General features: G+C 36.8%; 1 protein-coding gene across 3 annotated transcripts in view; it reads left to right on the top strand.

Annotated features, from left to right (window-relative positions):
- CPT1A (carnitine palmitoyltransferase 1A) overlaps positions 1-17038 on the top strand; it is a 36798-nt gene that overhangs the window by 12134 nt on the left and 7626 nt on the right. For all 3 annotated transcript variants that reach the window (XM_052692974.1, XM_052692972.1, XM_052692975.1), the window contains exons 5-16: positions 360-531; positions 3588-3689; positions 4430-4567; positions 5779-5856; positions 6556-6663; positions 8298-8385; positions 10896-11091; positions 12375-12563; positions 12794-12899; positions 14555-14671; positions 15419-15583; positions 16836-16970. In XM_052692974.1, the coding sequence (XP_052548934.1) occupies positions 360-531; positions 3588-3689; positions 4430-4567; positions 5779-5856; positions 6556-6663; positions 8298-8385; positions 10896-11091; positions 12375-12563; positions 12794-12899; positions 14555-14671; positions 15419-15583; positions 16836-16970 (1594 nt within the window). The remainder of the gene's footprint in view (positions 1-359; positions 532-3587; positions 3690-4429; positions 4568-5778; positions 5857-6555; positions 6664-8297; positions 8386-10895; positions 11092-12374; positions 12564-12793; positions 12900-14554; positions 14672-15418; positions 15584-16835; positions 16971-17038) is intronic.

The following is a 17038-nucleotide window of genomic DNA, read 5'->3' as shown; positions in this document are numbered from 1 at the left end:
TTTTCATCTAAATCCTGTAGTTATGTTGGTATGTTAAAGCATGCCAGTCGTTGAACAGTGTCTTTGTGATAGAGTAAGCGTAAATCTTAATGCATGAAGTTATTAAATGTGTAGGTTGTTGTACCAGTATTGCTGCATTGTTGTATACGTATTTGGGAAGTGCATTTGGCAACTCCTGGTGCCTTTGTTCTGGCCATAGGAGAGGAAGTTTGGAAAGGAGTTCAATAACAAGGAGCAGACAGGTGTGAAACTTGCACAATGCCTGCCTTTGTACCACAGAATGTAGGTTTGTAATGTTAAGTTCTCCTTAAAACTTAAACTGACGTTAACTGATTCATACTGCCTTTTGTTTTAAATAGTGGCTATATGTCAAACCAAACACAGAACATTGTGAGTGGAATACTTTTTGGCACAGGGCTTTGGGTTGCCCTTATTGTCACGATGAGGTACTCCCTGAAAATGCTGCTTTCCTATCATGGCTGGATGTTTGCTGAACACGGCAAGCTTTCTGCAGGCACCAAGTTGTGGATGGTAAGGATGTATTGTCTTTCTGTTCTATCTCATCTCTTTGTGTATGTGGTCTGTTTTCAAAGCCCTGAAGTAGATAGCTTTGTAGTTGTTCTTTTTTTCTGTCTTGCTTGAGTTTTCTGTGTCACGGAACAAGGGCTGTTGGGTATTTTTACTAATGACTATCATCCTTTTCATGCTGTAATTAAACTATTCAATATGGCCTTGTGGAAGGAAAAGCAAACACTTCAAGAAGAACGTCTAAATTTCCCAGCACCTTGGGACTGTGTGACTCAAATGCCTACTTCCCTATGTGCAACCACAGCTTAAACTCAGGCTATGGAACAACAACAAAAAAATGTTGTTCTCTCCAGAAAGCACTACTCTAATTCTTTTTTAAAGTAGAAATGCTGGTATTTTTAGGCATCTGTTCTAAAATTAACCTTACATTTAAAGAAAACTACAGTCTGTCCCTTCAAACGGTCGTAGTGGTAGGACTCCAAACAGAGTTGGAGAAAACATTTGAGGTGGGGAGCTCGTAACACAATTTACACTTAAAGATAAGACTAGAATGATGTGGCTCCTCTTGATAATTAAGATGCTTTGGAAAAGGGTTTGAGAGGCTGCCATCTCCCTTAAAGGCTGTAATAGGTGTGGGGAAGATATGTATAGGTGCTCTGGAAGGGGGAGTGGATTTTTATTATTCAGGCTCAGTTGTTTAAACTTCTTCCATTGTCGACACAGAATTTAAGTGCTCTCCTAAGATAAGAATTAGCTTCCTTAAAAAAAATCAAGAGATGTGTAACGATATATTATGGAAGTTGTTCAACAACAGATATCCAGAATATATGTTACAGTTCAATATTAGTTTGTTACAAATGAAATTTCTAATCAATAGTTTCTCCTGGAAGCAGTGTCAAGAGCCTCATGACTTGAATTTGTACAGTCCAGGCTCTGAATGGTAAGGCTTTCTGTCGATTGCTTGAAGCTCTCTCTGTCTGGGTTTTCAGCATGTCCTACCAAACAGATATGTTAAGGCTGTTAATCTTAGCTTATAACACCAGCCTTGAACAGTATGAACTGTAGTGCTACTTACCACGCTCTGTTGCATATTATTGATATACTTTGGTATATGATATGCTGCATACATTTGTTCTATTTTGCTGTGTGTTACACGTGGTTTAAAAACAGGCCACTATACAGGTGTATGCCTAGCAGTATCTCATCTCTGTTTAATATAAACCTTTATTTCACTCCTTGCTTTTTTTTAGGTAGTTCCAGCAAAAGAGGGGACTAGTTTACCTATAAACCAGCACCAACTACCTCAGCTTTCTAAACCTTCGTTATCCCGGAGGGATTTTCCTGTGCATGTGTTGTTTTTTCCCCAGCTGATTTTCATGCTGATTAACAGCATAACAATATACTCATGATGTTTTTCTTTGTTCAAATAGTCCTGCAGATAGCAAACCTGTGCTGCGATTTCAGCTGCAGTATTGATTGTTTGGCAGGCTAATTGGAAGTCTGGTGACCCATCTAATGAAAATATTTCAGCTTCGAAGTAATTAGGTTTTCTGATGAGTATTAGGATGTGAAATCAGAGAAGTAATGAAGGAGGTGTCTGTCAGATCACTTCAGTGGTCTCAGACTCTTAAGTAAACTTGTAGTTGAGCATGTGTCAGTTGAGCAGGTACTCTCTGTCTGAAGAAAATCTTGGCCTAGCCTGGCTGAAGAGTTCTGGAATAAAATAGTCTCCAAGTATGGGAAGTAGATTTTCTTAAGAAAAGCTGTGGTGTTTTTCTCACCTGGCTTTAAAATTGTCTTATCCACGAAGCACAATCAGATTTCATTGGGCTGATCACCATGGTGCATCTAGCAGATCTGTGCTGCAGGGAAGTCTTTTTTGCTGGTTACACACTGCGACTGTTAATGGCTTTGCTGCCTGAAACAGGCTCCTGTAGCTGTGCTGACCAAGGAAATGGAGAGGGAATGGGCTGTTCTCATAAGTAGTGTTTTCAGTTGTTTGTAATTTGGGTGAATAGGGCAAATGATAGCAATTTAGTAGTGAAAGGGCATCCTCAGTTTTCTTCTGTCTTCAGCCCGTTGGAACACAGTATATTGAACTTCATAGAATATACTATATAGGATGTTGAGATTGTACTTCACAATAAGTGAACTGTTGGTTTAATACTTGATTTTACTTTCTTGCCCAAATGGGATGATTAATATCAATATCCTTCCATGTATAGTCTAGAATTTGCCTGGTTGAGAGTTTCAACTTAGTGCATGTCACAGCTGAGAGGTATTCAGAGATAGAAGCAGCATTTCTGTCTTCAGTCTCGTGGAGAAGATGGGATGCTGTAAAACTTGAAACTGAGTCTGGAACTGTTGTCTTTGATTTTTTTTTTTTTGTTTGTTTGTTTATTGGTTTTTGATAACACAAGGACTGTGCATAACATTGGCATGCTTGCACAACTTGATGTGTTTAAATCACACAGTTGATTATCTGAGGGCAAACTGTTCTTAAAGAAACTCCCTTTAAATGTGTACTCTTGATGTTGAGCTATAACTTTGAAAAATATCAAAGCATGATTCCAAAGCATAATTCTTAATGATGGCTATTGTTATGTGGGATGCTTGACTGAACGATTCCTGTTTTGGAGTACAGTTGAGGTGGGTTATTCTGTTGGCTATTTTATAAGTAAAATATCGATGGGTACATTTGCTTTTTAATCTTCATAAAGGAAAATGAATGAGGAAGTGCACTCAGTAGCTGCCTCTGTTTTCTACTGAGATCAAGGCGTGTCCTATGCGAACAATATTGCCTAATGACCAGAAGAAGTCAGGAAGTCTCCATGATGCTCTTTTTCTTCAAATGATGTGTTGTTTGCTTTGGAAGATAGTTTGCCATTGCCTTTTTGCCTTTGTCAAACAGTGATAAAGATGATAGTTGGCTAAATTTAGTCTAATGTTGCTTACTAGTGAAAGGAACTCCCAGCTATGTTATTCCTTTTACTCTTGTCATTTTCCTTTGTGGAACATAATAAATTGAAGCGTATATTTTGATTTTGTTTTTCCTTCAGACTCTTGTAAAACTCTTCTCAGGACGTAAGCCCATGTTGTACAGTTTCCAGACGTCTTTACCACGATTGCCAGTTCCAGCTGTCAAAGACACAGTCACCAGGGTGTGTGGAATTCGATTCATTATCTTTGGTAACATTGAATCCATGCTTAGATGCCTCTGTATTTATATCAGAGTGTTTTTGTTTTGTTTTTGCCGTGTCTTAAAATCATTATGTGGTGGTATCAATATTTTCTCATACATTAAAACGGAATGTGTAGAAACTAAGGGCTAAGACAAACCACTGAAATGGATGACAGTTTGAAGCTGGCTTGCTTCACATTGGATGATATGGTGTCTGTTGCAAAGCTTTTCAATGAAGTGATATGCAGGGCTTTCAGTGCATCTTGTATTTGTTATGTTGACTAGCATGCATATAAGCACGTGTTTTATGACAGAAAGTCTTGCAGCAAAGTGTGTAAGTAGGACTGTGTGTTATGGAAACTGGAGGTTTGAAGGAAACTGAAGGAAAAGAGCTCGATGAAGCTGCTTAAAGCTGAAGAGTTGAGTCCTATGATAACAGTAAATATGTTCTTTAAAATGCTTTCTTCTCTGGAGAGGAGAATGTATTGTTAGAAAAGTGGCCTTTTCCACAAATTCTGGAAAAGTTTGCAGGAAAATGTTTAGAAGTGTTTTAACAACACGGCGTTTTGCAGCCTTATACATTTGAATCTGAATGCTCTCTCTGCTGTAAGTGATGTAAACGTTCTCTCTGCTGTAATGATGTACATGACTTTCTGCTGAAATGATGAGAAGGTGCACATCTGTGACTACACTGATGCTGATTCTCCTCCTGTATTCTAGTATCTGGAATCAGTCCGGCCACTTATGAATGATGAAGAGTTCAAAAGAATGGAGGGTCTTGCAAAAGATTTTGCATTTAACTTAGGACCAAGGCTTCAGTGGTACTTAAAGCTAAAATCGTGGTGGGCCACAAACTATGTGAGTAGATCAACAGATGACTTCAAATTACATCTGTTGAATATTTGTTTCCTGTTGTATTTTTGGCTTATTGTTCATTCTGTCTTAAATGGAGAAGAAGGGAATTGAAACTTGTGCAAAGTGCATTGGAGACCACTGGATTTGCACAGAAATAAGTTGATGTGGGATTTTGAAAACAAAAAGTTTGGTAAATGGAACTTTATAGAGCACACCTTTGTTCAGTTCTGTGTTTGTTATTCTGGAGCCAGTGATTTAGCTATTATGACTGCTCATAGGCTATTTATCCTTGTTAAGATTTGTAATTAAACCCTGAATGTAGCTGTCCAGGTAGTTTAGATAGAAGAGTACTTTAGGAAAACTTTTTTATGTAGAATTGATAAAGCATATGGAAAAGAAAGAAGCAATTGTAACAAATGTTTTCCATCAAAAAGAAAATCAAAACTGCAATATCGTAGTGAGAACTTTGTAATGCAATTATAATCATAGAATGGCATGGGTTAGAAAGGTCCTTTAGGAGGACCTCACCTAGTTTCAACTCCCTTGCAGTAGGCAGCGTTCCCAACCACTTGATGAAGCTGCTTAAAGCCCCTCATCCAACCTGGCCTCAATCATGAGGCATCCACAGCTTCTCTGGGAAACTTGTTCCAGTGCTCACCGCCCTCATAAGTGAAGAATTTCTTCCTCAGATATCTCATTGAAATCTCCTTTCTTTTAAGTTAAAGTCATTACCCTGGTTCTATCCTTTTATGCCTTTTTACAAAGTCCCTACTTTCCTGTAGGCCCCTTTTGTGTAGTGGAAGGCTGCAATAAGTTCTCTTCTGAGCCTTTTCTTCTCCGGGCTGAACAACCCCAAGGCTGCTCTTGAGCTTCCTGATGTAGTATCTAAAATCTGGCTCTACACATTAACTGTAGTTCTCTTAGGTTACCCCAGCATTTGGGGTTTCTGATGCATTTCAAATGTCATGCGAAGATGACAATTTATTCAGAAACTTACTATTTCTAGAATTATCCCACTTTTTATTTGCTTTCCTTAAATATTAACAGAAATCAGTGGAGGATTTTTGTTTCTTTGTATGTTTTTAAGTGGGGGGGTGGCAAGCTGACTGTTAAATTTCTATTTCTGTACAAAGCACTGTAATGTGGAATTATCAACACAGCAGGTGTCAACTATAGAAATAATGAACTTTTACTCATCTTTTTTCATCCTACAGGTGAGCGATTGGTGGGAAGAATATATCTACCTTAGAGGGCGTGGACCAATTATGGTTAACAGTAACTATTTTGCAATGGTAGGTAAATGCTATAAATGCCTTAGGGGTCAAAGAAGCATTGGAAAATTTCTGTCATGGATCTTAACTTATTTTTCTTTAATATTTCCCTTTTTAGACCTCTGTTGCCACTGAGTATATGGCTGTCTTTGTTCTTTCTGGAGTACAGTCTGAAACAAATGTCTTACAAAGTGCTATCTTCATAATAAACTTAGCACATCTGGCAGTTGGGCAAACTTGTGCAGTGATGGCTTCTTTTGCAGTTTTATACTTACTGCAACAAGCTATCTTTAAAAAGATTAATGTGAAAAAAAACAAACTGATGTGTATGCATAGCACAGTTGTGTGTTCTGGTATTTGTAAATGTCTGTACAGGAAGTAAAATTGTGAAAGACCTTGAGGTTAAAAACATAAGTAGGAAATACTGTGGTTTTGAATTCAAATTTTCAGTAGCATTATATGGGATGACTGACAGCCATGCTGTAGGTTTTCAAACTGGTGCTGTTAAGGAAATTGTGGCTATTGAAGGAATGGAATTTAAGTCATCAACTCACTGCACTAATGTACTTCATGTATTTTCAAGACTTGACTTCATTGACCAGAATATAGCTTAAAAAAGTAAAACAAACAAACAACAAAACACAAAAAAAACCAGTAGTACTGTATATTTTTCAGTGTTCTATGATAATAGCTAACTTAAGATTCTTATGTACTTTGCAGGACTTCCTTTATTTATTTCCCACAACCATACAGGCAGCTAGAGCTGGTAATATTATCCATGCCATCCTGCTCTACCGGAAAAAACTGGACAGACAAGAAATCAAGCCAGTATGTACATTGGTTTAAATAGCTTTTGGTCTTTTCCAGTACAGTTTATAAGGAGTTGATCAGCTTTTACAGCAGGAGAGGAAAGAGTTGTGCCAGAACCATATGTGAGACTCAACTGAATTTGTGATCTCAGGCATCTTTGTTATCACTTGAATTGCACATGTGCACAAACTACTGGCTATCAGATGCAAGCTTCTGTTACACCAGCTAATTGCTGCACTTGAAACTGACCTAGCTATTTGCCCAAAAGAGAAATAAGGTCTTATGTTTGCATACGTTAAGTACACCACCTAACAAATTATTGATAGGTAGCAAGCATGTCATGGTACTTCTGAACCTCTGAGTTCCGGAAATCCCAGCAGGAAAACATTTTCCTATTTCCTGCAAAAACTGACTGTAAGGATGAATTTTAAATTGAGTAGCATATGAAGTAGGTTATATGCTGAAATATTAACTACAATTGGATGTGTACTGCTTGCCATATTTTCATGTTGTTCTTTGTGATTTCTGCTTGTAGTTGCTTTGCTTAGTGAATCTGCCAAATGCAGTGAATTTATTTACTTGATATATCAATGTGGAAAATAAACACTTCAATATATTGCTGAATTTACTCATTTCTTAAGCTGGTGTAGCAATAAAGCTAGACAACTTTTTTTAAAGTTAAGTTTATCTGAAGTTTAGAAACATTTGATTTACGCTAAGTGTGTGACTTCATACTTCCTCAGGACACTGCATTTCCAGAAAACCTAAGTGTCTTTCAAGCAGATTTTGCTTGAATACTTGATTTGTTTCTATTTCATATTTTATTCAAGTAAGCATCATAACCCCCGGCCCACATACTTCGTCTGTGATGATTCAGTGGATACAGTTTCTTTCCTAGTGTCATATAAAGAAACGCTAAGACATGTTTGTAGTTTTTCTTCAAAGCAGGTGTCCTAGGGAAGTCTTCCTACTGTTCTGTTTGTTTGGATGTTTGGACCCAGATAATTGGAGTAAATACATGGTGTGTCTAAGAAATGGTATTTGTCAGGCAGAACACTGCCTTAAAAACATCCAGACTTCAGAGGAATTCAGATCCTGATGTGGACATAGTGGTTGTAAGAAGGTCTGCTTGATAACAAAAGACACCATTGAAAGAGTACAGTTGAGTAGCTGTTGCTGTTTGAAGCAAAGGTTGTCCTTGGACTTGGTGTTGTGATTTCTCCTGCATAGGAGAAATCCAACAAAGAAGAGAGCCAAAGTAGATAAGGATAGGAGGAGAGTTGTGTACTCTCTTGGGTTTATGATGTAATTTCATAGGTAGATTAATCAGAAACAGAGGAAGAAATCAAGGGGTAACCCAGATTGACCATAGAGCACATTGGATTTCTGATGCAAGCTATCTTAAGTGCTTGCTTCTGAAGAGTGAGCTTTGATAAGAATTAAAAAATAAAAATAAAAATAAAAAATACAGCTACTGGAATGTCAGTGAGTGAAATCTTCCACGTGTAGTTGAAGGGAAAACAAGGAACTGAAAAAAAATGATGCATTAGAAATATTGTTCTGCAGCCTCTTGTTTACCCAGATTGTTTTTTTCTTTTAAATTTACTAACGATAAATGCTAATTTAGAATTTAATCCACATGTTTTGTCCAGATTCTTCTGATGGGATCCACTGTTCCGCTTTGCTCAGCTCAGTGGGAGCGGATGTTTAATACCTCCCGCATCCCAGGAGAAGAATCAGGTAAGCAGGGCTATCCAAGGAGAAAAGAACATCTTAATGGAGCTCACAGTTTTGGGGATATTTTCTGCTAGACTCCCTCTTTTCCAGCTAAGGGGTTGAATGACACCAGGGCACCAGTACTGCTGTTTCTCAGGAAGTAATGAATTGTCGTAGAGCACATAGATAGTCATTCAGAACAGAAAAAGCTTTGAAACTTCACTTCAGTGCTTGTCTCTTTAATTCAAAGCTGACTTCAGGAAATTCTGCCTCATGCTTTTAATTTATATGCAACCTTTTTTTTTTTTTTTTCCTGTTGTACCCTTTCAGGTTTCTTTTGATACACAGAGTTTTTCTCTGCGCAGATTGAGTTCTCTCATCTGAGTCATTTTAAAATCTGTCCTTTTTTGACTTTTTTTTTCCTTCAGTTTATTATTTACAACAACATCTTAATGTATTCTGCTCAATATGAACGTATGTTCAGCATTGTTGCTTACCTGGGTTAAAGGCAGGTACAATCTTAATCCTGGCAAGCTTTTCAGTGCCAGTGTTATCTTGATGATTTGTATGCACTGTAAGATACCAGACAGATGAATCAGCTCTAAGAAGGACAGTGACTAAATCTTTCTCTGTAACACAGTAAGGAAAACACATTCTTTTTTATTAGCTCCTGCTCTAACTTTCAGCAATGAAATTATTATTCTAAGTTTCAACTAAATTTTTACATCTTACTGTTGAATTGAGATACCTGTTTAAGTAGAACAGGGTTATTTTTGTGTGAATCTGTTCCTGTAGCTTCTATGGGATATTACGAATGTATTTACAAGTTCACAAGCAATCGTGTTTGCTAGCCATGCCCAAAAAGCAATTGTATCTGTAAGTCAAAGTTCATCTGTACATTTTCACTGTAAATGGACATATGCTTTCAATTCAGACAACAGGAGTTAGGTATGTCTTGAAGGAAGGCAGATGCATGCATTTTCATTAATGCATGGATAGAAAAAACATGGGTAGAAAAGTAGGGTATGTCACACCCCTTCCAGTCCTTTTAGTTGCTTATTGAAATTAGCCATGTAACTATGGGGTAATTTCATCTCCTTATTTTATTTTTTAATGCCTTCTCTGGCATAGCAAGGATTTTTTTACATATCCATGTTAAAGTTGTATTGCTCTTTCCAGGTGACAGTGATGTTCTTTAGTAGTGTCTTGGAGTCATAGAATGGTTTTGAAGAGCTATTAAAGATCATGTAGTTCCAACCCCTGCCATGGACAGGGCACCTTCCAGATACCTTTCCATCCCTGTCTGGACAGATATTCCAGATTTTCCAACTGCTTCTCCTATAATTCATTTATACTGGTGTGAGTCTTAGTACCTGCCATGTTGAAGAGTTGTGTTGAGGCTTATCAAATATGGTGGGCTTGTTCAAGGTACATTTGACTGTCACACAGGCTTGTATAACCTGGTGGGTTGGAGCTTTAATATTCCCGCATCCTGAAGATCCTAAGGAACTTTAATTTTTTGCAAACTTTAAAGGGGCTTATTCCCATTCAGGGATTCAGGTTGGTCCTGATGAATGTTCGGTGACTTGTGTGTTGTACTTGAATGTGACAGTCAGTGCATCAGCTTTGAGAATTTGGAATATTAAAGCACTTGAGGCAAATTCTCCTCCGTGCGGTGGTATTTTTCTATGGAGTGTATCCCTAAAGGCTTAGTAGTGGCTTCTCCCCCAAACTAGCCTCCAATGATCCCCCCCAATAGCCTGGCCTACATTCTCTGGGCTCAGCTTCTTTTTATGTTCATGGCTTTTTTTTTTTCTTTTTTTTTTTTTTTTTGGATGTGTGTGAGGATGCTTTTTTATTTTTTTTTCAGTGTCAAAACAGAATAGGAGGCAGATCATCTGGAAATACTAACATTAGTAGTCAACAGATGAAAGAAAATGTTGCTATCCGTTTTTCTCAGTTCTGAGAGTCAAACCCTGTACTAATTCTGCAGCAGATTTTCTTGGAGCTTTCAGGTGCCCTTGTGATACTTCTACAAAAGCTTGAGCTTTATCTAGGTTAGCCATAGGTGCCATAAGTATAAAACTGCTTCTGGTCAGTGGATACCTCTCAAAACTTTATGGGTAGGTCAGAACGCCCAAAGTAGAGAACTCTTTCCTGGTACTATGTTTCTCAGAATAATGAATTTTAGGCTTTTAGGATGTCTCTTAACTGTCTCATCAACTGATTTCCTCAGATTTATAAGAATGTCAACAGGAAGAGCAAAAGAACTGAATTGCTGGTTTCCATCATGTGAGGAGTTTACCTGCTGCTTTGAAAGCTTCAGTAGGTGTTTGACACAAAGCCTTCATGCCGTAAGCCTTCTTAGGCTTATTCCAGTTGACCTTCTGTTTATAAACAAAGTGAAGATAAACTTGTTTGAATGAGTTGTGGCTCATTGATAGTTCATGCAGCAGGCACTCGCCGTTACATAGTGTATTATTAGTATTTTGAGACTTCAGCTTTGTTTTCATAAAAACTATTTAAAATTCTAGATACTCTCCAGCATGTGAAAGACAGCAAACACATTGTTGTCTATCACAAGGGGCGTTACTTCAAAGTGTGGCTGTACCACGATGGTAGACTGTTGAAACCTCGAGAGATTGAACAGCAGATACAAAGAATTCTTGATGATGATTCAGAGCCTCAGGCTGGTGAAGAGAAATTAGCAGCTCTTACTGCAGGAGATAGGTATGGCTATTATCATTTTTTTTTTTAAATTAATTTTATTATTTGGAAATATATTGCTGACATGTTCCTGCTGTGCTGTCCTTTGTAATGATGATGTGGAATTAAAAATAATTTTGCAATTGCAGCTCTGTATAGACTCCCCATGCTTAGCTGGAAAGCTAGAGAAGTTTGCTTTGTTTGTGGTAAGAAGAACAATTTGAGGCTTTGCAGTAGTAAGCATGTTAAACTATGTAAGCTGTAGATTTTCTCTGAGATTCACTGACATTTTACAGAATGTTCTCAAACTTAATACTGAGAATGTGAATTCACCTGGCTCTTGGTGAGAGATCATTGAATTAAATTCTATTTTGACAAATTCAGTTCAGTCTTGTCTGATTTGTTTCTGGACACTGAAGTGAAAGAGCTTTGGGTTTTTAATATACTACCTAGGAGATATTGTACTTCAATACATTTTTTTCATTGGAAAAAGTTACAGATTTCTAAATAAATAAATGTGGCACTGCTGCATAGAAATTTCTTTATTGATTAACTTTAGATCTGTTTCAGTTGTATACCATGGAAGTTTTCATGGAAAATTGTCCAGGTGCTTATATTTAGGTGTTACAGCAATAGATATTTTTATCAGTGAATTGTTTTCATTGTTATTACTGTTTTCTTTCACATAACAGGTATCTTCTTTTGTTCAGTTATTAAATGTGGATGATCGATGTTATACATGTTGTGTGCAGCAGAAACTTCTGAAGAATAATGCTTATGCTTTGCATTCGTGTTGTGATACGAAGGCATTATTGAATAGTTTGAGTTGGAAGGGACCTGAAAGTTCATTTAGTTCCAGCCCCCCTGCTATGGACAGGGTTATTTTCCACTAGACCAGGCTGCTCAGAGCCCCTCCAACCTGGCCTTGAACACTTGCAGGGATGTGCATCCACAGCTTCTCTGGGCAGCCTGTTCCAATGCCTCATCATAGTCATAGCGAAGAATTTCTTCCTGATGTCTAATCTAAATCTGCCTTTTTTTAGTTTAGAGACCTTTCTTTCTGCACTCCCTTATAAAGAGTCCCACCCCAGCTTTATTGAAGAGACCCCCTGTAGGTACTGAACTAATGCTGAATTATTTCCTAGTGTTGTGTTATTACCTGTATGTTTAGAACTTTTCTGTGCTGAAACAGTTTAAATGAATGCAAGTCGCAGCTCAAAACTTGATACAAGTAGGAGGAATGTCTCAGGATGATAAAATATGCACTAATGCACGTAACCTGGCTGTAAATCAAATTCTTTCTGCAGGGTACCATGGGCTAAGGCTCGACAGGCTTATTTTAGCCGTGGAAAGAACAAACAGTCCTTAGATGCCATTGAAAAAGCAGCATTTTTTGTGACATTGGATGATGACGAACAAGGGTACAGGAAAGAAGATCCAGTGAGGTCACTAAATGAATATGCAAAATCCTTAATACATGGCAGATGTTATGACAGGTACAGTATTGACTCTGTGAAAAGACCCTTCTCTTTTTCAGAGATGTGCTAATTCATGTGGCTAATGCATATGAGTTAGTGACTTATATGCATATAAATTTGTACATTTCATACAAAAAACAAACAAACAAACCAGCATTGTCTTCGAATCTTTTTCACAGACATGAAGTTAGAGTATAAAAGTGTTTCTGAAACATAAAAATTCATAAGTACATCTAATCTTTTTGTAGGTGGTTCGATAAAACGTTTACTCTTGTAGTATTCAAAAATGGCAAAATGGGCCTGAATGCTGAGCACTCTTGGGCAGATGCTCCTATTGTTGGACACCTGTGGGAGGTAAGTGTTACATACAAAAGGTTAATGTAGAATATAATGTTAGGTGGCTCATGCAACACCTCTGAATAACATCAGATTCCTTTCCAGTCTCTTGCAACTATGTTGCTGATGAGTGATTTTGGATCACTTTTGTCTTCTGTGTTGTCAGCAGAATTCAAAACAAACAAACAAGCAAAACTAGCTAAAAAACAAGTTGTGTTGCCTTAAAGGCCTTTATTAAAATTTAATGACAACAAACGTGTTTATAGGAAAGTGATATGTCACCCTGTCTAGCTTGTTTTTAATATTCTAAATCAATGAACTATTGCCTGTTTGACATAGCACTTCATTTTGCATATGCAGATGCTGCTGAAGCACATAGGCTTCCCTGTGCTGTAAAATTCCATGTTTATTGTTAAAACTTAGAAGTTATACTCTGTAGCATTTATTTCCCTTAAGCTATTTTTACGTTCTAGATTGATGTTATTTAAATTAGCTCTTGTGTTTTGCTGCTATGAATGGTATAAATGGACTTTTTGTCGAATTTGTTCATCATGGACATAGTTTATTGCTTGAAATCCTATCTGAATATTTTTTCTCTTTGATGTTTAGACCTATAAACAGTTACGACTTCATCACTCAAAAGTATTTCAGAAACATTAGCTAAATCTGATTTAATTATGTATCTGTGCAAGTGGAACCCAGGTCCGACTGATGCCCCAAGTCATGTCCTGATTTTATTATCTATGAGTATCCATTTGTATAAGAAGAGAAAGTCCTAACTGCATTCTCTAAATGGGAGAAAGTCAAAACTCATTCAAGGTTGATTGAACAGTCTAGTTCAGACTAGCTGTTCTGGCCAGTGAAAAAGTATTACTTTGTTCTATTTCAGAGAATTGCTCAGTGTGCTTAGTTCATATCTTTGTACTTACTGTTAGTTGGTTCCTTTTCTGCTGAGAATCAGGAAGCCCAAAATAAAATAGAATTCAGTTTCCTAAGAAATTCTGGATGTTTTGTAGTTGGTGTGTTCTGTCCATACCAGCAAGAGATTAGAAATAAGTACAGACATATAGCAGATTTTTTTCAAACTCTTTCTTTCCATGTTGAATAGATTGATAACCTCAAGGTAAAAAACAAAAAAAACCCATAATATTTCACTTGAAATCTTGTAAGGCAAAGTCTTTGTTTTTCATTCAACCTGCATCATCCATCTTGAAAACTACTCCAAGAAACCCAGTGTGCACATAAAATGTACTGAAACATTGAGCAGCTTGTGAATCTTGAAAAGAATTAAAGATTTCTGATTAATTTTTTGGAAATTCACAATCTGCAATAAACTGTTTTTGATGAACTGGTTTTGTCAGATAACAGACTTACAGAAATTCTTTAGAACCAAAATTGAACAAAGATTGAAAGCCTTTTTTGGAGGAGGTTTAATTAAAGCGTTTTGCACCACTGTAGTACAGTATTTTATGTATATCTGGTATTTTTCTGCTTAGAGGTAAAAATGCCTTGAAGTAATAGGCAGTATTTGAGAATAGATTGCATTTCACTGTGTTTAAAAATGTGTTATCCTAAAAATGTTGGGACTTATTTACTGTTTTTGCAAATTACTTATTGTTGTGGAATTAGGATATAATGTGTTTGCAATTCTGAAAAGGTATCTTTCTTCACAGAACATAATGGCAACTGAGTATCTTGAACTGGGCTACTCTGAGGATGGACACTGCAAAGGAGAAACCAATCAAAATATTCCTATCCCTACCAAACTGCAGTGGGAAATTCCAGAAGAGGTAAGGGGAAAGGAGCTCAGCTTTTCTTAAGCAGTCAAATCATATAATTAATTACTGAAAACCTTACAAGTAGTTAATTGCTTTGAGCCCTGTAAAACATGTATTTTGCTTGTGCACATTACCCAGTGTACTTACAAGGATGGCAGTGTTTTTAACACCGCTTTTTAAAAATTCTGCTCAGGAAATAGCAGCTTTTTTCTAGAAATTTTCTTAGCTAAGCAGCTTGTCAAAAATAAATGGCCATCCATTGTAGACAGGAACAGTACTGCAGTGAAGTTTGAGTTGCTGCTGTGTTGTTATTATGCCTGTGTAATATTTCCTTGAGATTAGCTGTCTTACATGCATTCAGAATTCTGTGGCTGGTGGTACACTTACTGTGTGATCTGAACAGTCCTATGTTTTTTGTTGGAAGAACATTTTTGGACTCCAAATGTGTATTGGCTTAAAACTTTTTTTAAAGCTGTTTGAATCTTAACTTTCACACAAATATATCTTCTTTTTCTCCAAAGGAAGAATATTTACACAATGATGTTAATGGCTTATAATTTATAGTTACTTTATAATATTATATGTTTATAATAAATAATTATTTTTTAAAATTTTATAATTTTACATTTATTTTATATTAGTTAAACATGGGTGCACTTGTATTTCTTTTGAATGCCTTCAAATGCTTATACCTGTGTATGTGTATATATATATATGAGATATATATGTATAGATAAGTCATTTGCTTGTGTATTTCAGTGCCAAGATGTGATCGAGAAGTCTCTGAGCACCGCTAGAGCTCTGGCAGATGATGTGGACTTCTGTTCATTTTACTTTGATGTTTTTGGGAAGGGGCTAATAAAGAAAGCAAAAACCAGCCCTGATGCCTTCATTCAGCTTGCCCTGCAGCTTGCTCACTACCGAGTAAGAAGAACAGACTTTGACTTGTGCTGTGGGCAATTTAATAAGATTCTGTGTTTCTGTACTTGCGATTAGAATGTGTGATTGTGTGAAGTACGCTGTGCTTTCACATAACTTTGCACTGCTTGTGTTATTAAAGACATTCAGTGGAAGTTAGTACAAATGCTGAACAGGTTACCAGTCAGAAACTCATTGTCCAAAGGTTGATTTATTGATGCTAATGCAGATTTTTCTCTTCTGCTTAGTTGTTTTAGCCCTAGGTATCTTTAGATATGAAAACTTTGGTAGGTGAATTTGTTGTTGCTGTTCAAACCCACATAGTATTAAACTTACCTGTTAGTTTGGAGTCTCCCTTAATTCTGTAGTAATGAACATTTCATTCCTTAACATTATTAATAGGTGTGCTTGCCTGTTGGCTTTTTCTTTTTAGCTCACCTTTTTTTCCCCTGCATATTTTCATAGGATGCCCACAAAGCAAAATGTACAGGTTTTGCATTCTGGCTGTCATTGCTCAGTATTTATTGGTATTAGCTCTCCGAATTTATCTTTTGTTGCTTTTTTAAATGCAATTCTAAATTGAATGTCAAAGCACAGAGATTCCCTTGCTGCTATTACTACTTATTATCTTTGTTACCATTCCTTAGGGCAGCCACATGGCAAATAACTTGACTTTCACACACCATCCCAACCACCTTTTATTTCTATATTTTCAGTAACCACCCAATCTCTTAATTTGAAGCTGAACAAACTTTTGTGACCTGAAAGAATTGGTACCATGTACTAGATAAGCTTTTACAATATAAAAACTTCAGAATCTGTGGATTTTGGATTTTGCAGATCGTTTTCAGTTTTCACTTTCTCAGATCATGTTCTTTCACTTTTTTTTTTTATCCCCATGCTGCCATACAAATCTATGCTGTTAAACTTTGAATTGAAAATATTGTAGCTTACTTAACTACAGCTGTGTTAAGTAGCCACTGAACTTTCTAATAAGCTTTTGATAGTTTTTGAATTAGTTCTTTTTGTGACGATCAAAGTAGTGGATATAAAATGTGTAGTCTTTGCTGTAAAAGCATTGATCAAATCCCATTACTACTTTTTTCTGTAAGGCTGCTAATGGTAGACTACTAACAACTTGCTTAACTTGTGGAGTGATTTGCATCCTATGTACTTACCTTGAATGTTACGATCAATTAAGAAAGAGAGGCTAAGTCTGTCTAAGCCACTAAGACTTTTTTTTTTTCCAACTTTCAAGGACATGGGAAAATTTTCTTTGACATATGAAGCCTCTATGACACGCTTGTTCAGAGAAGGAAGAACTGAAACTGTCCGTTCGTGTACCATCGAGTCGTGTAACTTTGTTCGAACCATGGAAGACCCCAGTGAAAGTGTAAGTTGACTGTGTTGATTTCTAATACAATCCACAAAGTATGCAGCTAGCACTTTTTATTCAGGTAA

Source organism: Tympanuchus pallidicinctus, unplaced genomic scaffold, assembly GCF_026119805.1.
Source record: "Tympanuchus pallidicinctus isolate F22 unplaced genomic scaffold, pur_lepc_1.0 scaffold3, whole genome shotgun sequence".
In the NCBI taxonomy this organism is placed as follows: domain Eukaryota; kingdom Metazoa; phylum Chordata; class Aves; order Galliformes; family Phasianidae; genus Tympanuchus; species Tympanuchus pallidicinctus.
This window is presented reverse-complemented; position numbering and strand designations above follow the sequence as displayed.